General features: G+C 48.4%; 5 protein-coding genes across 5 annotated transcripts; 3 read left to right on the top strand and 2 right to left on the bottom strand.

Annotated features, from left to right (window-relative positions):
* Nucleotides 1-192: 192 nt before the first annotated feature.
* Nucleotides 193-956, top strand: GGS25DRAFT_521889 (uncharacterized protein; the record flags this gene model as incomplete). Its single annotated transcript, XM_049264131.1, has 3 exons — nucleotides 193-336; nucleotides 400-509; nucleotides 566-956. The coding sequence occupies 3 exons, from the start codon at nucleotides 193-195 to the stop codon at nucleotides 954-956; spliced, it is 645 nt and encodes a 214-aa protein (XP_049116862.1).
* Nucleotides 957-4,280: 3,324 nt separating this feature from the next.
* Nucleotides 4,281-5,770, top strand: GGS25DRAFT_288404 (glycoside hydrolase family 93 protein). The gene has a single exon (XM_049257535.1). The coding sequence runs from the start codon at nucleotides 4,378-4,380 to the stop codon at nucleotides 5,548-5,550; it is 1,173 nt and encodes a 390-aa protein (XP_049116861.1). The 5' UTR covers nucleotides 4,281-4,377; the 3' UTR covers nucleotides 5,551-5,770.
* A 1,446-nt stretch (nucleotides 5,771-7,216) lies between these two features.
* GGS25DRAFT_514393 (peptidase S28) lies at nucleotides 7,217-9,046 on the bottom strand (the record flags this gene model as incomplete). Its single annotated transcript, XM_049262987.1, has 4 exons — nucleotides 7,217-7,360; nucleotides 7,419-7,701; nucleotides 7,757-8,865; nucleotides 8,948-9,046. 4 exons carry the CDS (start codon nucleotides 9,044-9,046, stop codon nucleotides 7,217-7,219), a joined length of 1,635 nt encoding a protein of 544 aa, XP_049116860.1.
* An 896-nt stretch (nucleotides 9,047-9,942) lies between these two features.
* On the bottom strand, nucleotides 9,943-11,534 carry GGS25DRAFT_521886 (MFS general substrate transporter; the record flags this gene model as incomplete). The annotated part of the gene is made up of 3 exons (XM_049264130.1): nucleotides 9,943-10,406; nucleotides 10,475-11,411; nucleotides 11,493-11,534. 3 exons carry the CDS (start codon nucleotides 11,532-11,534, stop codon nucleotides 9,943-9,945), a joined length of 1,443 nt encoding a protein of 480 aa, XP_049116859.1.
* A 538-nt stretch (nucleotides 11,535-12,072) lies between these two features.
* GGS25DRAFT_288359 (feruloyl esterase) lies at nucleotides 12,073-14,027 on the top strand. The gene is made up of 3 exons (XM_049257534.1): nucleotides 12,073-12,574; nucleotides 12,630-13,036; nucleotides 13,086-14,027. Exons 1-3 carry the CDS (start codon nucleotides 12,268-12,270, stop codon nucleotides 13,923-13,925), a joined length of 1,554 nt encoding a protein of 517 aa, XP_049116858.1. The 5' UTR covers nucleotides 12,073-12,267; the 3' UTR covers nucleotides 13,926-14,027.
* Nucleotides 14,028-14,289: the final 262 nt, after the last annotated feature.

The following is a 14,289-nucleotide window of genomic DNA, read 5'->3' as shown; positions in this document are numbered from 1 at the left end:
ACCACTTGATACCTAGATATCTAACAACTGGGCAAGTCTTGTAACAATATTATAGTATTCTTTGTTGCATTATACTCTTTGTCGATATGGATGTGTATAATTACTGGCATTTCTACTTGCTGGTGGAAAAGGGGTGTTATAGTATTAGCAAGCCTTTCGTGTCTACACTGAAATATACTAAAGCAACTAAAAATGCCGTACCGTAACGGAAAAGATAGTACCATCTGGGTAAATGGGATGAAGCTTGGAAAAGGTGCGCCGCATGATCCTGAGTTCAGAAAAAGAATAGGCACAGCGCGGCGATCTTTAGGCAGCGGCACCATAGCTGATCCAATGGTTAGTTTCAACCTACAATATTTATATTCACTTATCATTATTACTAACTTCCAAATGTTCCAGGTAATCTGGCCTACTCCTGGCCCCAAGCGCTCGGCGGAGGTAACTCAAGCAATAGAGCATATAGTTCATCAAGTAGCAAAAAGATGCGGACTCCCTTATGCCTGGATTGCGTAAGTACTATACTTTCATCTATACTACAATCTCTCGACTAACTATATACATACAGTGCAGATGGGCATTCATATAGTACTACAGCCTGGACCATGGATGGAAGAATTATGTCCCACGATGATCATCATATCACCGTTCGAATGGGCATGTCCCCAAGCATTTGCAATATACAAGGACATATATATGTAATTTGTGAAGATAACGACGTCAAAAAAAGACCACTTCGCGTAATGGAAGAAGGTGAACGTGGCATTGTAGGGGGCAAAAATCCTCAATTTTGGATTTGGGGGGGATACCCTTCCAATTTGCCCCCTTCAGGGGTCAAGTATCCAAAGTCTCCGTTTGAAATTGTGCCGAACTCTATATTGGAATTTCAGATGGAAGTGAAGCGGAAAGAGGAGGAAGCAGATTACCTCAGGAAGCAGGCCATGAATCCTCCATATTAACCTGATATTAGGAATCGCGAACCAGCTATCGCGTAAGAATCGATCCAGTAATGGCACCAAGTCCATACCGAACTAAGTAACCTAGGTACTTTACTCGGTTGCGACGACGATATTAGCTACCCAGGCTTTTACAATAAGTTGAGTCTGCCTCGGAACAGATTTTAATCACTCCTTGAATCCATCTATGGTGAGCAAGTTCGAGGAATTTGATCCTTACCTAGTATTTACGATAATGAGTTAAGATATGGAAAGGAAACGGAAAACGGGAAGCTGGCCTTCGGTTTAGGAGAGAAACGATTCTATATAATTACGCTAATCGATGTACAACTAATACAATTTATATTTTTGAGGCTTGAAAGTTTCCAGGTTAAGGAGGTCATCGCTGGCCCCTCGACTCTAAATCGGTCTCTAGATTTAATATCAGGGCGGGCTCGGGCTGTGGAAGACTTCGTTGCCTCAGCAAGAGTCCAAACCAGCCATATAATAGTAACTACTTACCTAGTAAAACGAAACTAGGAAACGTTATGAGATAGATACGAATATATGAGATATATTTGCTTTTTCTTTGTTTGCACCCGACTTGACCCGAATAATCGTCTTGAATGTAGTTTTCTATTGGCTCAACTGCTGTGTCATGCCGTGTGATATTGATGCAACTCTATAGGCTTATTTTTCTTCACACTTCCAAAATTAGGTATTCTCCAACAATGAATACCTCCTTACTGAGAAACCTGCCTTAAGTTTTTTTTTATCCTTTTAGTCTTCCCCCTTACTTTTTTTCTATGTTGGCAATTGCTAAGTAGGTAGCTAATGTTACCCTGCCTCCCAAGTTGATGTTGATGGTTAAGCTTGTTACGTTACAGCAAAAAGGGCAGCGTAGCACAATAGTACACTGGTCCTATAACGCGAAGCTTACAGCATATTTGGTGTTACCTAGGTCAAAGGTCTTTGGGTGCACACGTTGATGTCTCACGTCCAGTGCAGTCATTCTTCATCTTCACCCTAGGCTTGACTAAGCTAGCCTGAGGGGAGATTCATGCAGTATGATATAGCAAAGTGATCATTACTAACGCTTAGCTGACCGCCTTCGCTGACCTCTTTCCGGTGATGTATTCAATAATTGGTCGGAGTTCAACTTCAACAGTTATTTAGAACTCTGCCCTACATTGGATACCTTAGGTACCCACGGACTAAAGCCCGCAAGGCTCTAACTTAAGGAACTGGCATGTAACATTTAACAACGAGCTATAGTACCGTCAATAACCGCCAAGCCCTTCACACATCACGTCACTATCCATACTACCTGGGTAGCCTTGATGTTTTGCCATGTTGTCGACAACGAAGGTCGAAGACTGATGATGATGTGGAGTACCTACGTACGGGGTAGTAAGCATCCGGATGACCAACAAAAGAAATCTGACCAGCATCCCCGGACCCCGGATCTTTGGCGGGAATGTATACTCCAACATCAGGTATAGTCCAACGCGGGGTTGCCACGCGACTATGCAGAACGAAGTCGTGACCTACGGGACGTCCCAATGAACACCCATCTGCGCCGTCCAATGGACCCCTTCGGCACAATTAAATGTGCTGCATGTCATCTCAGGCATGCCCATGCCCATGCCATGTCTACCGGTAGTGCAAACATATGGGCGGCCGAATTGCGGCTTTCGGATTTTGTGGTTACTTACTACCTCCTAATGTTCCTAATAATTCCTAATGAATTGTACCTAGGTAGGGAGGTACTTTAAGGTCCACGGGTATTAAGCATAATAATTTTCCTGGTTACGCTCATCCTCCATCCTTCCAGCCCGATGACCAATCACGAAATCCGGTATCAGCGGCATATAAATCTGAGCTCATAAATATTTCCTCCGAGCCACAATACACATACCCAGTACCTACCTAGGTACTTAAGGTACCTAGGTTTGTACATATGGATATATGGCACTGCATACATAGTAGGTAATGTGGTGCCATTACTTCAATAACATCGGATAGTAATTCAGACTATTGTCGGCTAGGTGAATAACTTGGAAGGCAGTGAAACATTGGCGTCGCCTCTCGGTGCTTTTCTGCTTGCGGAGTCCGTTCGTTCATCTCATATTACATACCACAACCACAACCACAACACATCTACATAGCCTACATACAATACAAAGGTACATTACATATATCTAACCCACCACCTACCTACATAGCCAACATGGTGGATCCGAGCTGTCGGATACGTAGGGTCCATTGTATATGTATGTACTATATGTAGGTACGACCACTGCATACGTAGAGTAGGTAGGGCGAGGAATCAGCATTTAGACCTGGTTGTTGGATCCATTAATCAATCCAAGTTCAATCGCGACTACACAACACTATCTATCTGTCTGTCTACTTAGCAGGTTAGTAGTCATCTATTAACCACCCCCTTGTTCGCATATCGGCACATCCCTTGACTGGGTTAAAAATCAAGAATTCTAAATAGTTTCTAGTTTCAGCGTATCTTTTTTTTCTTACCCCTGCGCACATCTCACGCTCCAATGCGTCCAATGCGTCTTTTTATCTCCCTCTTTTCCCTCCCTTTTCTTGCACACCCCGTGCCGTACAATGTATGTAGGGTATTCATGTACGTATGTAGGTACAGTAAGTAGGTATGTATGTATGCACAACAAGTCCAAGTCCCTGATCCTACCCGCGTTCATCCACCGCTGTCCAATGTCAGCGAGTCCAGAAAGCCCGGTGGTGCACCGCCCTTTCTTTCGGGCAACCGTACCAATATCAAGTGATCACGCACCGATTGTGGGCCGGTGATCAGGCTGCAGCTTACTTTTATGTATGTACATGCTGCTCGGATTCGTGACTGGCTGTGTTTGGGCACTAACATGTGTCCGCTTGGCAACAACATCAACAGCCCCCCTAACTAACTAACGGCGAAAAAAAAAAAAAGAACATGGCCAATTAGACCGGTTTCCAGTGGTAAATTCGTGGCAGAGGGTTATACGATGGCCAACGAGATGGGTAGGTAACAACGGGCACTTTGGGAGGTAATCCTTCAGGAAACTCGCGAAGCCTCGTTGGGAAGCCCATGCCCATCCTCCGGAATCGTCAATGGTTTTTTTTTTTTTTTTCGGCTGCCATGTGATGTCGAGGGCACGGGGACATTCCGTTAACCTGCCTGCGTCAAAATCTGATACAACATGTGTACGGAGGCGTACTAATGCCTGTGTCTTCATCGTGGGCCTATATGTGCCTGGCTAGGCTAAGAAATGTATATAAGATCACTCATCCCCGTGTCCGCTGTCTGGAATGTACATGTAGGTCTAGTTCAAGTTATCTTAGATCTCAATTTCACTTAAAACCCCCCAATCTACACTCTGCTTCTTAAGTAAGGAGTTGACCATCTGAGTCAGTGTGTGTGACTATCACAATGGCTCGGCATCCCTTCAACAACACGCCACTCCTCCTCCTTCTCCTCCTCAACTTCCTCTTCCTCGCCTCCGCAATCCCCATAGCGAGAGACGACACCAAACAAATCACCTCACGGGATGAAACCATAAACTTCAACGAAATCGGCGCGAGCTTCACGCTCGGCTCCGCCGAAACCACCGTCGCGACGCAGGGGACGTACCCGCGGATGGTGCGGCTCGCGGACAACGGGATCCTCGCCATCTCAACCGTCCGCGGGGCCGACAACCTGCGGATCCTGACGATCACGCGCAGCGACGACAACGGCAGGACCTTCGCGCAGATCGGCGAGGTCGCGCGGAGCACCGGCGAGATGGACAACGGCTTCCTGCTCAAGCTCGCGTCCGGCTCCCTGCTCGCCGCCTTCCGCAACCACGACCTCAACGCCGCCCGCGCGCTCACGTACTTCCGCATCACGGTGTGCCGCAGCGACGACGGCGGGCGCTCGTGGTACTACGTGCAGAACGCGTTCGAGCAGCCGGCCAGCGCGGACGGGTACAACGGGCTGTGGGAGCCGTTCATGCGGATCGCGCGGGACGGCAGCGTGCAGCTGTTCTACTCGGGGGAGCTGAGCCGCACGAACCAGGAGACCTTCCGCGTCGTCTCGACGGACGAGGGGCGGACGTGGACGGCGCCCGTCAATCTGCGTCTGCACGGCACGGACCAGCAGTTCCGCGACGGGATGACGGGGATCGCGGCGACGACGGATGCCGCGGACGGGAGGGACGCGCTCGTCATGGTGTTTGAGGTGCAGGACGGCACGTTCTTCCACCTCGCCACCGTGCTCTCCTACGACGACGGCATCACCTGGGGCACGCGGACGGACATCTACTCCGCGCCGCAGCACAACGCGGGCGCGCCGCAGATCAAGGCCGTCGGCAACAACTTGGCCGTGGTCTTCATGACGGACGAGGACACTCCCGCCGGGCAGCTCAACTGGGCGCAGAAGGCCGACATCAAGATGATCTTCTCGACGCAGCTGAGCGGCGCGAGCGTCAGGTGGTCGACCCAGACGATGCACCTCTCCGAGGACAGCTCGTACTGGCCCGGCCTCTTCCAGATCGACCCCAACACGCTGCTGGCGGCGTACGAGCGCGGGGGCGTCTCGCTGGCGCGGTTCGTTACTAAGGTTTAGGGGTAAGGGGGGTTATGCATTAACTTGGTCTAGCGTGGGATGGATCATGGGTACTATCGCATGGAGTTTTTTCAGGGGGGCATTTTCTCTTTTTTTTTTCTTTTTTTTTTTTTTTGTTCAGTCTACTTTCAAAGATATCCCCTAGCATTGCATTCGCTTAACGCTGCCCTAGCTAGCTGTAAGGAAGATACCTAAGGGCCAGCCGGAATGGGAAACTCGAGAGTACATACATATTTGGGGGTATATAGGTGAGCATACTATCATAGCAAAGGCGCTAGGTTGGATGGACAGCGAAGGCTAGGTAAGGGATGGAAGGAGTTTCTAACCTACCTACGTAGTCTCTTATGTATATAGGTATCTACCAATAGCAAAGACAGCTGCATCTTTGCCCTCTACCAGAGATATGCACGTTAGGTATCTTGTGAATGCTAATTTGGTCATCATGAGTCTGAGAATTGATATGGAATGAAGTTACGAAGTGCCCACCTGAGGAAAGGGGGCTTAACCGGGTGAGCTATTAATAGGTTACCAAGGCAGGTTGTTGACTTTATGTTATCTGGGTCGACTTATCGAATCCTTCACTAGCCATGCCGGCGATCCTTCCATTTTGACCAATCAAAACGCAATGCTGGCCAAATACTTACTGAATCAAGTAAGCACCTAAGTTAAGAAGGTAAGATAGTTCGGATCGCCCCGAGCCAACAAAGCCACGTCGCTGAGATACAAGGGATAGCATGGGTTGGGGCTGTGTATAAGCTTTGTTGGCATATTGGCACGGGGATGGTGTTTGGATTAAGGCTTGATGAAGTCCCATAGAAATCACACACCTGGGTAAGGGGCCTATCTCGTAGAAGAGTCCTCGGTATATGTACATACTAAGTATGTACTGAATTGGTAAGCCGGCGTAATCAGTTTTGGTGTCAGAAAGATTGTAACGACAGCCCCTGGAGTTTTCCAATTACGAAGGAGTTACAGTAATTACAAAATTGCACTCCTGCCCTCAAGGACCAAACTGCCCGCCGCTTCACTCCTCTCACATCCTTTTCAAAGCGGCGCAGCTATATTACCATGCCACTATTCACGATAAGAATCATAGAGAAACAAAGCCGAGCGATGGTGCGATGACCAGGCTTGAAATTAAATCCAAAGTAACCTCCTCTTTCTAGAAGGTGCCTCGCAAAAACCCCGATATTAGAAAGTTTCATGATAGCATCATCCTGGTATGATGTAGGAATGGAAGGGCCTGGACTACAGTTCTAAGTTGTGTGAAATGTAAAGCGGCATACAATTAGACATCATGCCATAGACTCGCGCAGGCAAGCCCCATGATAGTAGGGTTAGGGTCACGACAGAATGCTATATCGTAAATCTCGCCAATGGGATCTATAGCGTGGAAAGCCGGCATATACCAAGTAAACGTTATTCCGGGTTCTATAATACCGAAATCTTAAGCCGGCCGTCGGTCGATTGTGGCGGGCGCTGCGAGATATCACATGTGGATGGTAACGTGGGAGCTCGACGTTACTTCAAGTCTACGTCGCATTACTATCACGCTCAATAGCTATTTCAGAAGGTATGTATATCATAACTCATCCGACATCGTTTCGACATCTACTTCTCCCGTCAGTTTCTCTTGGCTAATGGCTGCAATCACAGGCTCCTGTTCCTAATATTTACCAGTGAATTCTTGCACCCATTGTTGCACAAATGTCGCAATTTGCTTCTGAGCATCTGCGACAGGAAGAGGCGGGAGATCCGCAGTTGTCTCGTTAGGGAAAAGACCATTCTCATCCCAGTGGTGGACGGCGCGCTGGTGACTCGTCAGAATAAAATGTCAGCTGCAAAAGATACCTCTATCCCGGACTTACATCAATCAAAATGTAGGGCTCGCTTGGCGTGTTAGGCCTCTCAGTGAGACCGATCGCGTGAACACCGGCGGCACGCCACGGGTCCCACTCGCCATCAACGAACGCGAGTCTCGGATAACTGAGGTTGAATCCGCCAAGCTTGTTGATGTGTTCTACATCGGCTGGCTCGGTCAGGTTGAAGGCTGCTTGGCAGATAAGAGCCGAGTAATCGACGTCGATTGTGCGCGAGATCAGAGGTAGTTGGTCTTCCGGAACACCGCTTCCGGTTTGGAGATAACCCCATCTATGTAGACGATGAGCACTTGACTTGTTGCTTGGGTGGTTAGTTGTAGACTTACTGGGTGCAGACCTGGTATTGCCACAGCCGCCAGCTCTGGGTGAGGTCGTCTTTCAAGTAAAATTCGCTGTCATGCGTGGAATAGCATGAGTCTTGTGACCCTCTGCATCTAGAAACCGAAGTTAAGTTGACGTAGCCAATATAATTCAGAAATCGGTTTGCTAAGGTCTCCACTTCCTCTTCATAACCACCGAGAGTGATCAACTCTTCGACGGAAGCCCTTCTTGCCTCAGTGGCGGGGTATAATACCGTGTCCGCAGAGACATTTGAGCAGTACTGGAAGAACGAGTCACTGCTCTGGGTAGGATCCCAGTTCAAGCTCTGTAGACCGTAAATGCCACCATTGATCGCGCTAGCAAAGTCATTGTCGTAGGTCACGTTCGGCAGTCCAAATACTGCTTTAAGCTGTGCTACCGAGTCTGACCCCTTCTTGCCAATGAGGATATTATCGACGACATGAGTAAGCTTCTGGGTAGTTTCAACACAAGCCGGTGGACCGTAAACGGCAGCAGCCTCAAAGTACTTCCAGTAATCCCAAATTGCCTCGGGCACCCCGGACGATGAGATGGCGCCGAAGTAAACATCGGGATACAAGACGCGTAGAAACGCGACAAAGGCACCAGCGTAGCTGCCACCGTATGCGATCCAAGGAGTGCTTTCGGGGCTAAGATCTACATCTTCCAAGCCAGCGAATTTGACATTCTTAGCGAAATAAGCAGTATCCGCCAAAGCCTGGTCTGTTGTTAAGAAGCGCAGGTTTTCGGTGCTGAAGTCCTCTACGGGAATGCTGTCGCCGTAGTATCTATGCTCGAGAATGACGCCGAGCCCATTTGTTGCTTTCGCAAGCTGATACACGATGCCTTTCTGTAGGAAGGGTAGTCGATCAGCTCCGCTGGTCTCGCCGCCTGCGAGCACGATCACTGGGCCACCCGGCTTGTAAAATTGCGCGTCGTACCAGTATCGGAGGCCGAACTTTCCATCGGAGTGCGGCTCGTATGTGGAATCGTTATGGAAGTGGTCAATTGGCGTCGAGAGGTTATACTCGGGGTAAATCGCTGAGAGGTCATCATCCCTAGCGCTAAGATTGATACGCGGTGCGCTGCCTCGGATCTGTCGCGATTGGTGTTAGTTATTGATTGGCTTTCGCTAGTAGGGCGATGATTATGAATCCAAAAAGATGCCATGTACGTACCTGCTTCGCAAGCTCACTGATGGGCAAAGGATGCTTTTGGATTGCTTGAGCTACAGGGGCAAGCGCCAGCAAGCCTGCGGCAACACCGAATAGAAGCATCGTGGTTGTGGTTGTTCAGTACCTAAACAGCTACCTGGTAGTTATCTGATAGTCTCAGAGATGCTTTAAATGAGGGGATATGTAGGATAATCTACACATATCTAAAGAGAGAAACTGTTCGGCATTGTGCAATCGCTTGTCCCCGTTTGCGTCTTTGATTGATTTAGGCAGGACCCATTCGCAGGGTCGTATAGAGTCGTATTATTCTGGTTCGACAAGTGCTCGAGCTTGATAATGTTGATAAAAATACGGAATACAACCTGAGATGAACGACGATCCTCGGCCACATGCAGTAAGACCCTATTGTACCCCGTAAGCTAGGCAGAATATGGAAGGTATTCTGGGCATTCTTATCCCCTATCAAGCCAAGGCCAGGTACATCCATAGGTACTACTACTAATAGTACCTCAGTTCAAAGAATGTAATGAACAACGATATAACACATAGTTATAATACTCTTCAAAATACTTAGAATCTTTGGAGAGATCTGATAGACTGATATGCATAAGCAGGTACGATTATCTAATAATACATAAACAATGTCGCGGTGAAACTAATTAAGTTATGTAGGTTTACTAGTAAATTCTATATGTTAAAAGTGACCAGGTACCCTAGGATAACCTTGAGCATTACGGCTACCTAAAGTCACTGATTTGATACCCGACGAATACAACTACTCTGTCACTATTCTCAAAGACAGTTGAAAGACTAAGCCATTTATCTTGTCAAGTCTCATATTAACATTACGACTTTCATCTAACCATCCCCTCGCCTGCCTAATTATGTGTACCTGGGTATATACGAACGAACGCTAGCTACGTTATGCAAGCACGCTACATAGTCTTTCAGATGATACTTCGAGGTTGATATCAATTGCCTCCTAGACATAACACTGATCAATACTTGAAAAGCCGAATGTCCTCTCCGCCCACACTTAAGATTTTCTTGTTGCGGCGCGCATAGTATATCCTCAGTGCTACGCAGCCAACACCCACCATGAACAGCAGCGCCGCATTCGTCCAGTGACCTGTGGGATATCCAGCGGTGGCCTCGTTCGGCTTATATATAAATACGCCTACGATCTGGCCGGGAGCACCTCCTAGACCGATATTCAAGGCAATGGCAAGGCCGACGGAGGCGGTGCTGAAGATGTTAGACGACAGCCATCCTAGTAGCGGAGGGATGCAAGCGAATGCGCCAGAAGCCGCTACAATCAAGCACCCATATCGTGATGCGTATGCGTCGGCTGGTAGGACAGCTGATGCGAGGAAGCCAATTGCGCCGATGGTGGCCATTCCCGCTGAGTGGAGTCCGCGGGCATTGAAATGGTCCGCTGACCAAGATGTCAGAATTGAGACAACTAAAATGCTTGTGAGCATTATGGCACAATTATGATCAAGGGAGCATGCCGGTTTTCCGGATACTTACCATAAGCGACAGCGTAGGGTGGCACAGTCATCAGCTGTGCGTGAAGGTCGTGATAGCCCAAGCCGGCAGTGATGGAAGGCGTGAAGAGCGAAAGAGAGCTGAACGGGGTTGAGATCCCAAAATACACTACGTAATGAGCCCATAATCTCCAGTCTGTCAGGGTCGCCATGGCGTCCGACAAGCTCATTGCCTTGTGGTGACCCTTGCTTCCCTCGACGCGCAGTCGCTCTACCGCTAGATCCCTTTCTTGAATAGTCAACCACGTTGCCTCCTCTGGGTAATCTGGCAGGAAAAGCCAGACCAGGAATGCAGAGAGGCAAGACGGTATACCCTCGATGATGAATAACCACCTCCAGGCTGACAATCCGCCAGCCTTGTTCATGTGCCCGATTCCATATGCGATCGCACCTCCGAAAGCGCCCGCCAAGGTGGCGGATGCTAGGATGAAAGCAACCCGGATGCTTCGCTCTTCGGTCTTATACCAGAAGGTAAGGTAGTAGACCAAGCCGGGGAACAGACCGGCCTCGAAAACGCCGAGGAGGAATCGTACAACAGTCACCTCGGCGTAGCTATTCACACCACCGAGACCCATGGTGAGCGCGCCCCAGCAGAACATGAGAAAAGCTATCCAGCGCGAGGGCTTCAATTTCTTAAGGAGGATGTTAGAGGGAACCTCGAATAGTCCATAGGCCACGAGGAAGATCATGAGCGCGATGGTGTATTGGGTATTGCTCATCCCAGTCTCGGTCATGAGATCGTCGCCAGTGCTCGAATTCATGATCTTTGCGTTCCCTATGTTGGAGCGGTCAAGATAGCACAGGAAGTAGATGCCAGCCGACAGAGGCACGATTCGCTTGTCCTGCTTCCATCGCAGCGCCTTTTCAGCTTCTGTGATGACACCAGAGTTCTCATCCTGAACGACGTTGGCGCTAAACTCCTAAGATAATGTTAGTCATGATTTATTTTTTATTTTTTATTTTTTCCCCAGGTCAATTATAAAGACCCTCAAATATCATACCTCCTTTCCGCTCTCGGCATCAAACGACTTTTGTTCTGTCATCTTGCGTCAAGTTGAAGTACTAGATACCCAAAGTATAAAGCTCAACACAAAGTCCTTCCGTCAGTGGAAGGGTTGAAAGGGATGAGAACTGGGGAAGATAAGCCATTTGGCTCAAACGTTGAAAAATTCGAGAAACAAAGCAGGGACGCCCCAATCATGCATGATCCCGCCTCTCCAAACAACCCTGGAGGTGCTGGCAGCCTGCAGTGGCAGGTAATAACTATATACAATACAGACCGCCGGCGCGGGGATTGTGGGGGATAAACTTTTAAAAGTTAGCGTAAATGGTAAATAGGTTAGTATTTGACGATGATAGCAGTCACGTCCCAGGATCAGTTGAAAATTAGCAAGGGTAAGTCAAGCTTTCCCCCGACTTACGGAGTTGTGCATCCCAATGAAGTAACCAATTATTAACCAATAGGAACTTTCAGGATTTACACCAATTTCTATCTAGCCTTAGAGATTATAGCCCTTTACCAGATCAGACATATACATACTGAATTAACAAGTCAAAAATGTATACCTTTTACCAGGGCAATCGCAATCTCCAAATCTCGGTTCGGCGGTTTTCTACCCCGGATTTCGAACATTTCTCCGCATCGACAAGATCTCATCTGGGGTTAGACCGTTGACCGTATGGACTGAACGACCCGGTTGTTATACAAGATGTCTCAACCCCATTTGCGTAACCACCGCTTCCCATGACCAAAATTGACGACAATATACAGCCAAAATGAAGGTTGGAATTCTCTCGACCTGCTTTTGGATCGTTTCTGCACGTGGTTTGAGCTTTGGCTCCCCCTGGAAAGTCGAGGAGTGTTCCAAATTTGCATCCTCGCTCCACAAGATAGACGACTCGGGCACGTTCATTCTAAATTCCAGCTTTGTCCAGGCGAAAAGTGCAAATATCAGCGGTACTTTCAACGCCTTTCCAGTATGCCGTCTATTCGCAGAGACCCCGTATTCCGGGAACAATTCTGTGGTTTCTGAACTTTGGCTGCCTGCCACTGAGAGTTATAATGGTCGTTTTGTGGTAGTTGGTAGGTCAAAAACCGCTGTGGATGGAATCTTAGCAACACTAAAACTCAGACATAGGAAACGGTGGTATGGCTGGTACCATTGCTGAGGGCGACGTTATTCGTAACCTCAACAAAGGGTACGCAGTAGCAGGAGGTAACTCGGGTCACTTAGCTTCCGAAAACAATGACGGAAATGGCGAGCCTGGCGTGTATATACCGTATATGCATGATCAGGAGCAAGTAAAAGCTTGGATACATAACTCCATATCATACTTCACGCCAGCGGCTAGGCAGATGGCAGCGGCATTCTATCTCAAACCCCCCAAACACAGCTACTACGAAGGCTGTTCAACGGGGGGCGCTCAAGGTTTTGCTCTTGCCCAGTTTCATCCGAATCTATTCGATGGTATCGTGGCAGGATGTCCCGGTAATTGGTACTCCCACCTGGCTCTATCATTCTTGTGGAATGCCCAAGTAACCCAGGCAAGTCCAGAGGTCTTCCAAGATGGAATACCCCAGCTAACCATTCCAGAACTCGAGTTTCTTGCCACAAATTACACTAGATCTCATAACTCAAGCAGTTCTAGGGAAATGTGACGCCATCGATGGAGTTGAGGACGGGGTCCTAGAAAACCCCCTGTTGTGTGATTTCGACGTCTCATCATTGGCATGCGAATCGTCTGACACCAACTCGTCTACGTGCCTTGCGCCAGCTCAAGTCGCAGCAGCACAGAAGATATACGAGGGGCCTGTCGACTCCCGGACAAATGTCTCTCTATACCCAGGGTTCAGCGTAGGAAGCGAGACACAGTGGATGAACCAGGAAGGAGGGCTCGCGGAAGCATTTTCCATCCCAATTCTGCAGAACATGGTTTTCGATAACTTGTCATACGACCACTTGAATTTTAACTGGGGCACCGACGTCGATGCCCTTGACGCTAAAGTCGGCACGTTTATTGATGAGATTAACCCGGATTTATCCTCCTTAGAGGCTGCCGGCGCCAAGATGATCGTTCTGCAGGGATGGGCTGACCCCTATAATGCCGCTACATGGCCGATCCAGCATCTTCGCAAGATGGAAGAAGTCTTCGGCGGGGATGTAAGCGAGTGGTTTCGGCTGTTCATGGTGCCTGGCGGCGGACACTGCGGGTCGGCCTCGAACTATCCCCAGGTCCCGGGAACTTGGCACGCGCTCGAAGCCCTTGCAGAATGGGTCGAAACTAAAATCCCGCCGGCTTACGTGCTCGGGACAGACCCCTCAGATGAGAGTTTGAGTGGGAAGACGAGCAAGCTTTGCCCCTGGCCTCAGACTGCTAAGCTTCGCGGTGGTGGTGATCCGGATGATTGGAGTTCATTCGATTGTCAAAATTAGGTACTGTCTATATATCTAAAGCATCTTCCCATGTTAGTAGGTTCTTAAGAGGGCATATTTCTCAAATCTTTCAACCGAGGGATTAAATGTGTCTATGATATAACACAGTTTGGTTTGTTTCGATCAGTCGCATTGTAGCACAACATTCATCAGTGGAGGAGCAATGATAGTGTTACTTTGTACCGATATGGGGTACAGCCTAGATGGCATGTCAGTTGATGAGTGGCGAGAAACATTTGATTGGCCGGAATAATGTATTTGGAACAGTATGTACATGCATCAACACATGGCATCTGGTCGATCTGATCCATCTGCTCGGAGGTCTTACACTAGGCATTATCGGCCCCGACGGTAGATCGTATGA

This window comes from Hypoxylon fragiforme, assembly GCF_022984875.1.
Source record: "Hypoxylon fragiforme strain CBS 206.31 chromosome Unknown GGS25scaffold_5, whole genome shotgun sequence".
NCBI classification, from domain to species: domain Eukaryota; kingdom Fungi; phylum Ascomycota; class Sordariomycetes; order Xylariales; family Hypoxylaceae; genus Hypoxylon; species Hypoxylon fragiforme.
The sequence above is the reverse complement of the archived record's forward strand: the minus strand, read 5'-3'. Positions and strand labels throughout refer to the sequence as shown.

Excerpts from the sequence above, each read along its gene's own strand:
- GGS25DRAFT_288359 (XM_049257534.1), top strand. The coding sequence starts at position 12,268 with ATGAAGGTTGGAATTCTCTCGACCTGCTTTTGGATCGTTTCTGCACGT. Across the intron at positions 12,575-12,629 it reads TGGTCGTTTTGTGGTAGTTG|GAAACGGTGGTATGGCTGGT; the intron begins GTAGGTCAAAAA and ends ACTCAGACATAG. Across the intron at positions 13,037-13,085 it reads GGAATGCCCAAGTAACCCAG|AACTCGAGTTTCTTGCCACA; the intron begins GCAAGTCCAGAG and ends TAACCATTCCAG.
- GGS25DRAFT_288404 (XM_049257535.1), top strand. The coding sequence starts at position 4,378 with ATGGCTCGGCATCCCTTCAACAACACGCCACTCCTCCTCCTTCTCCTC.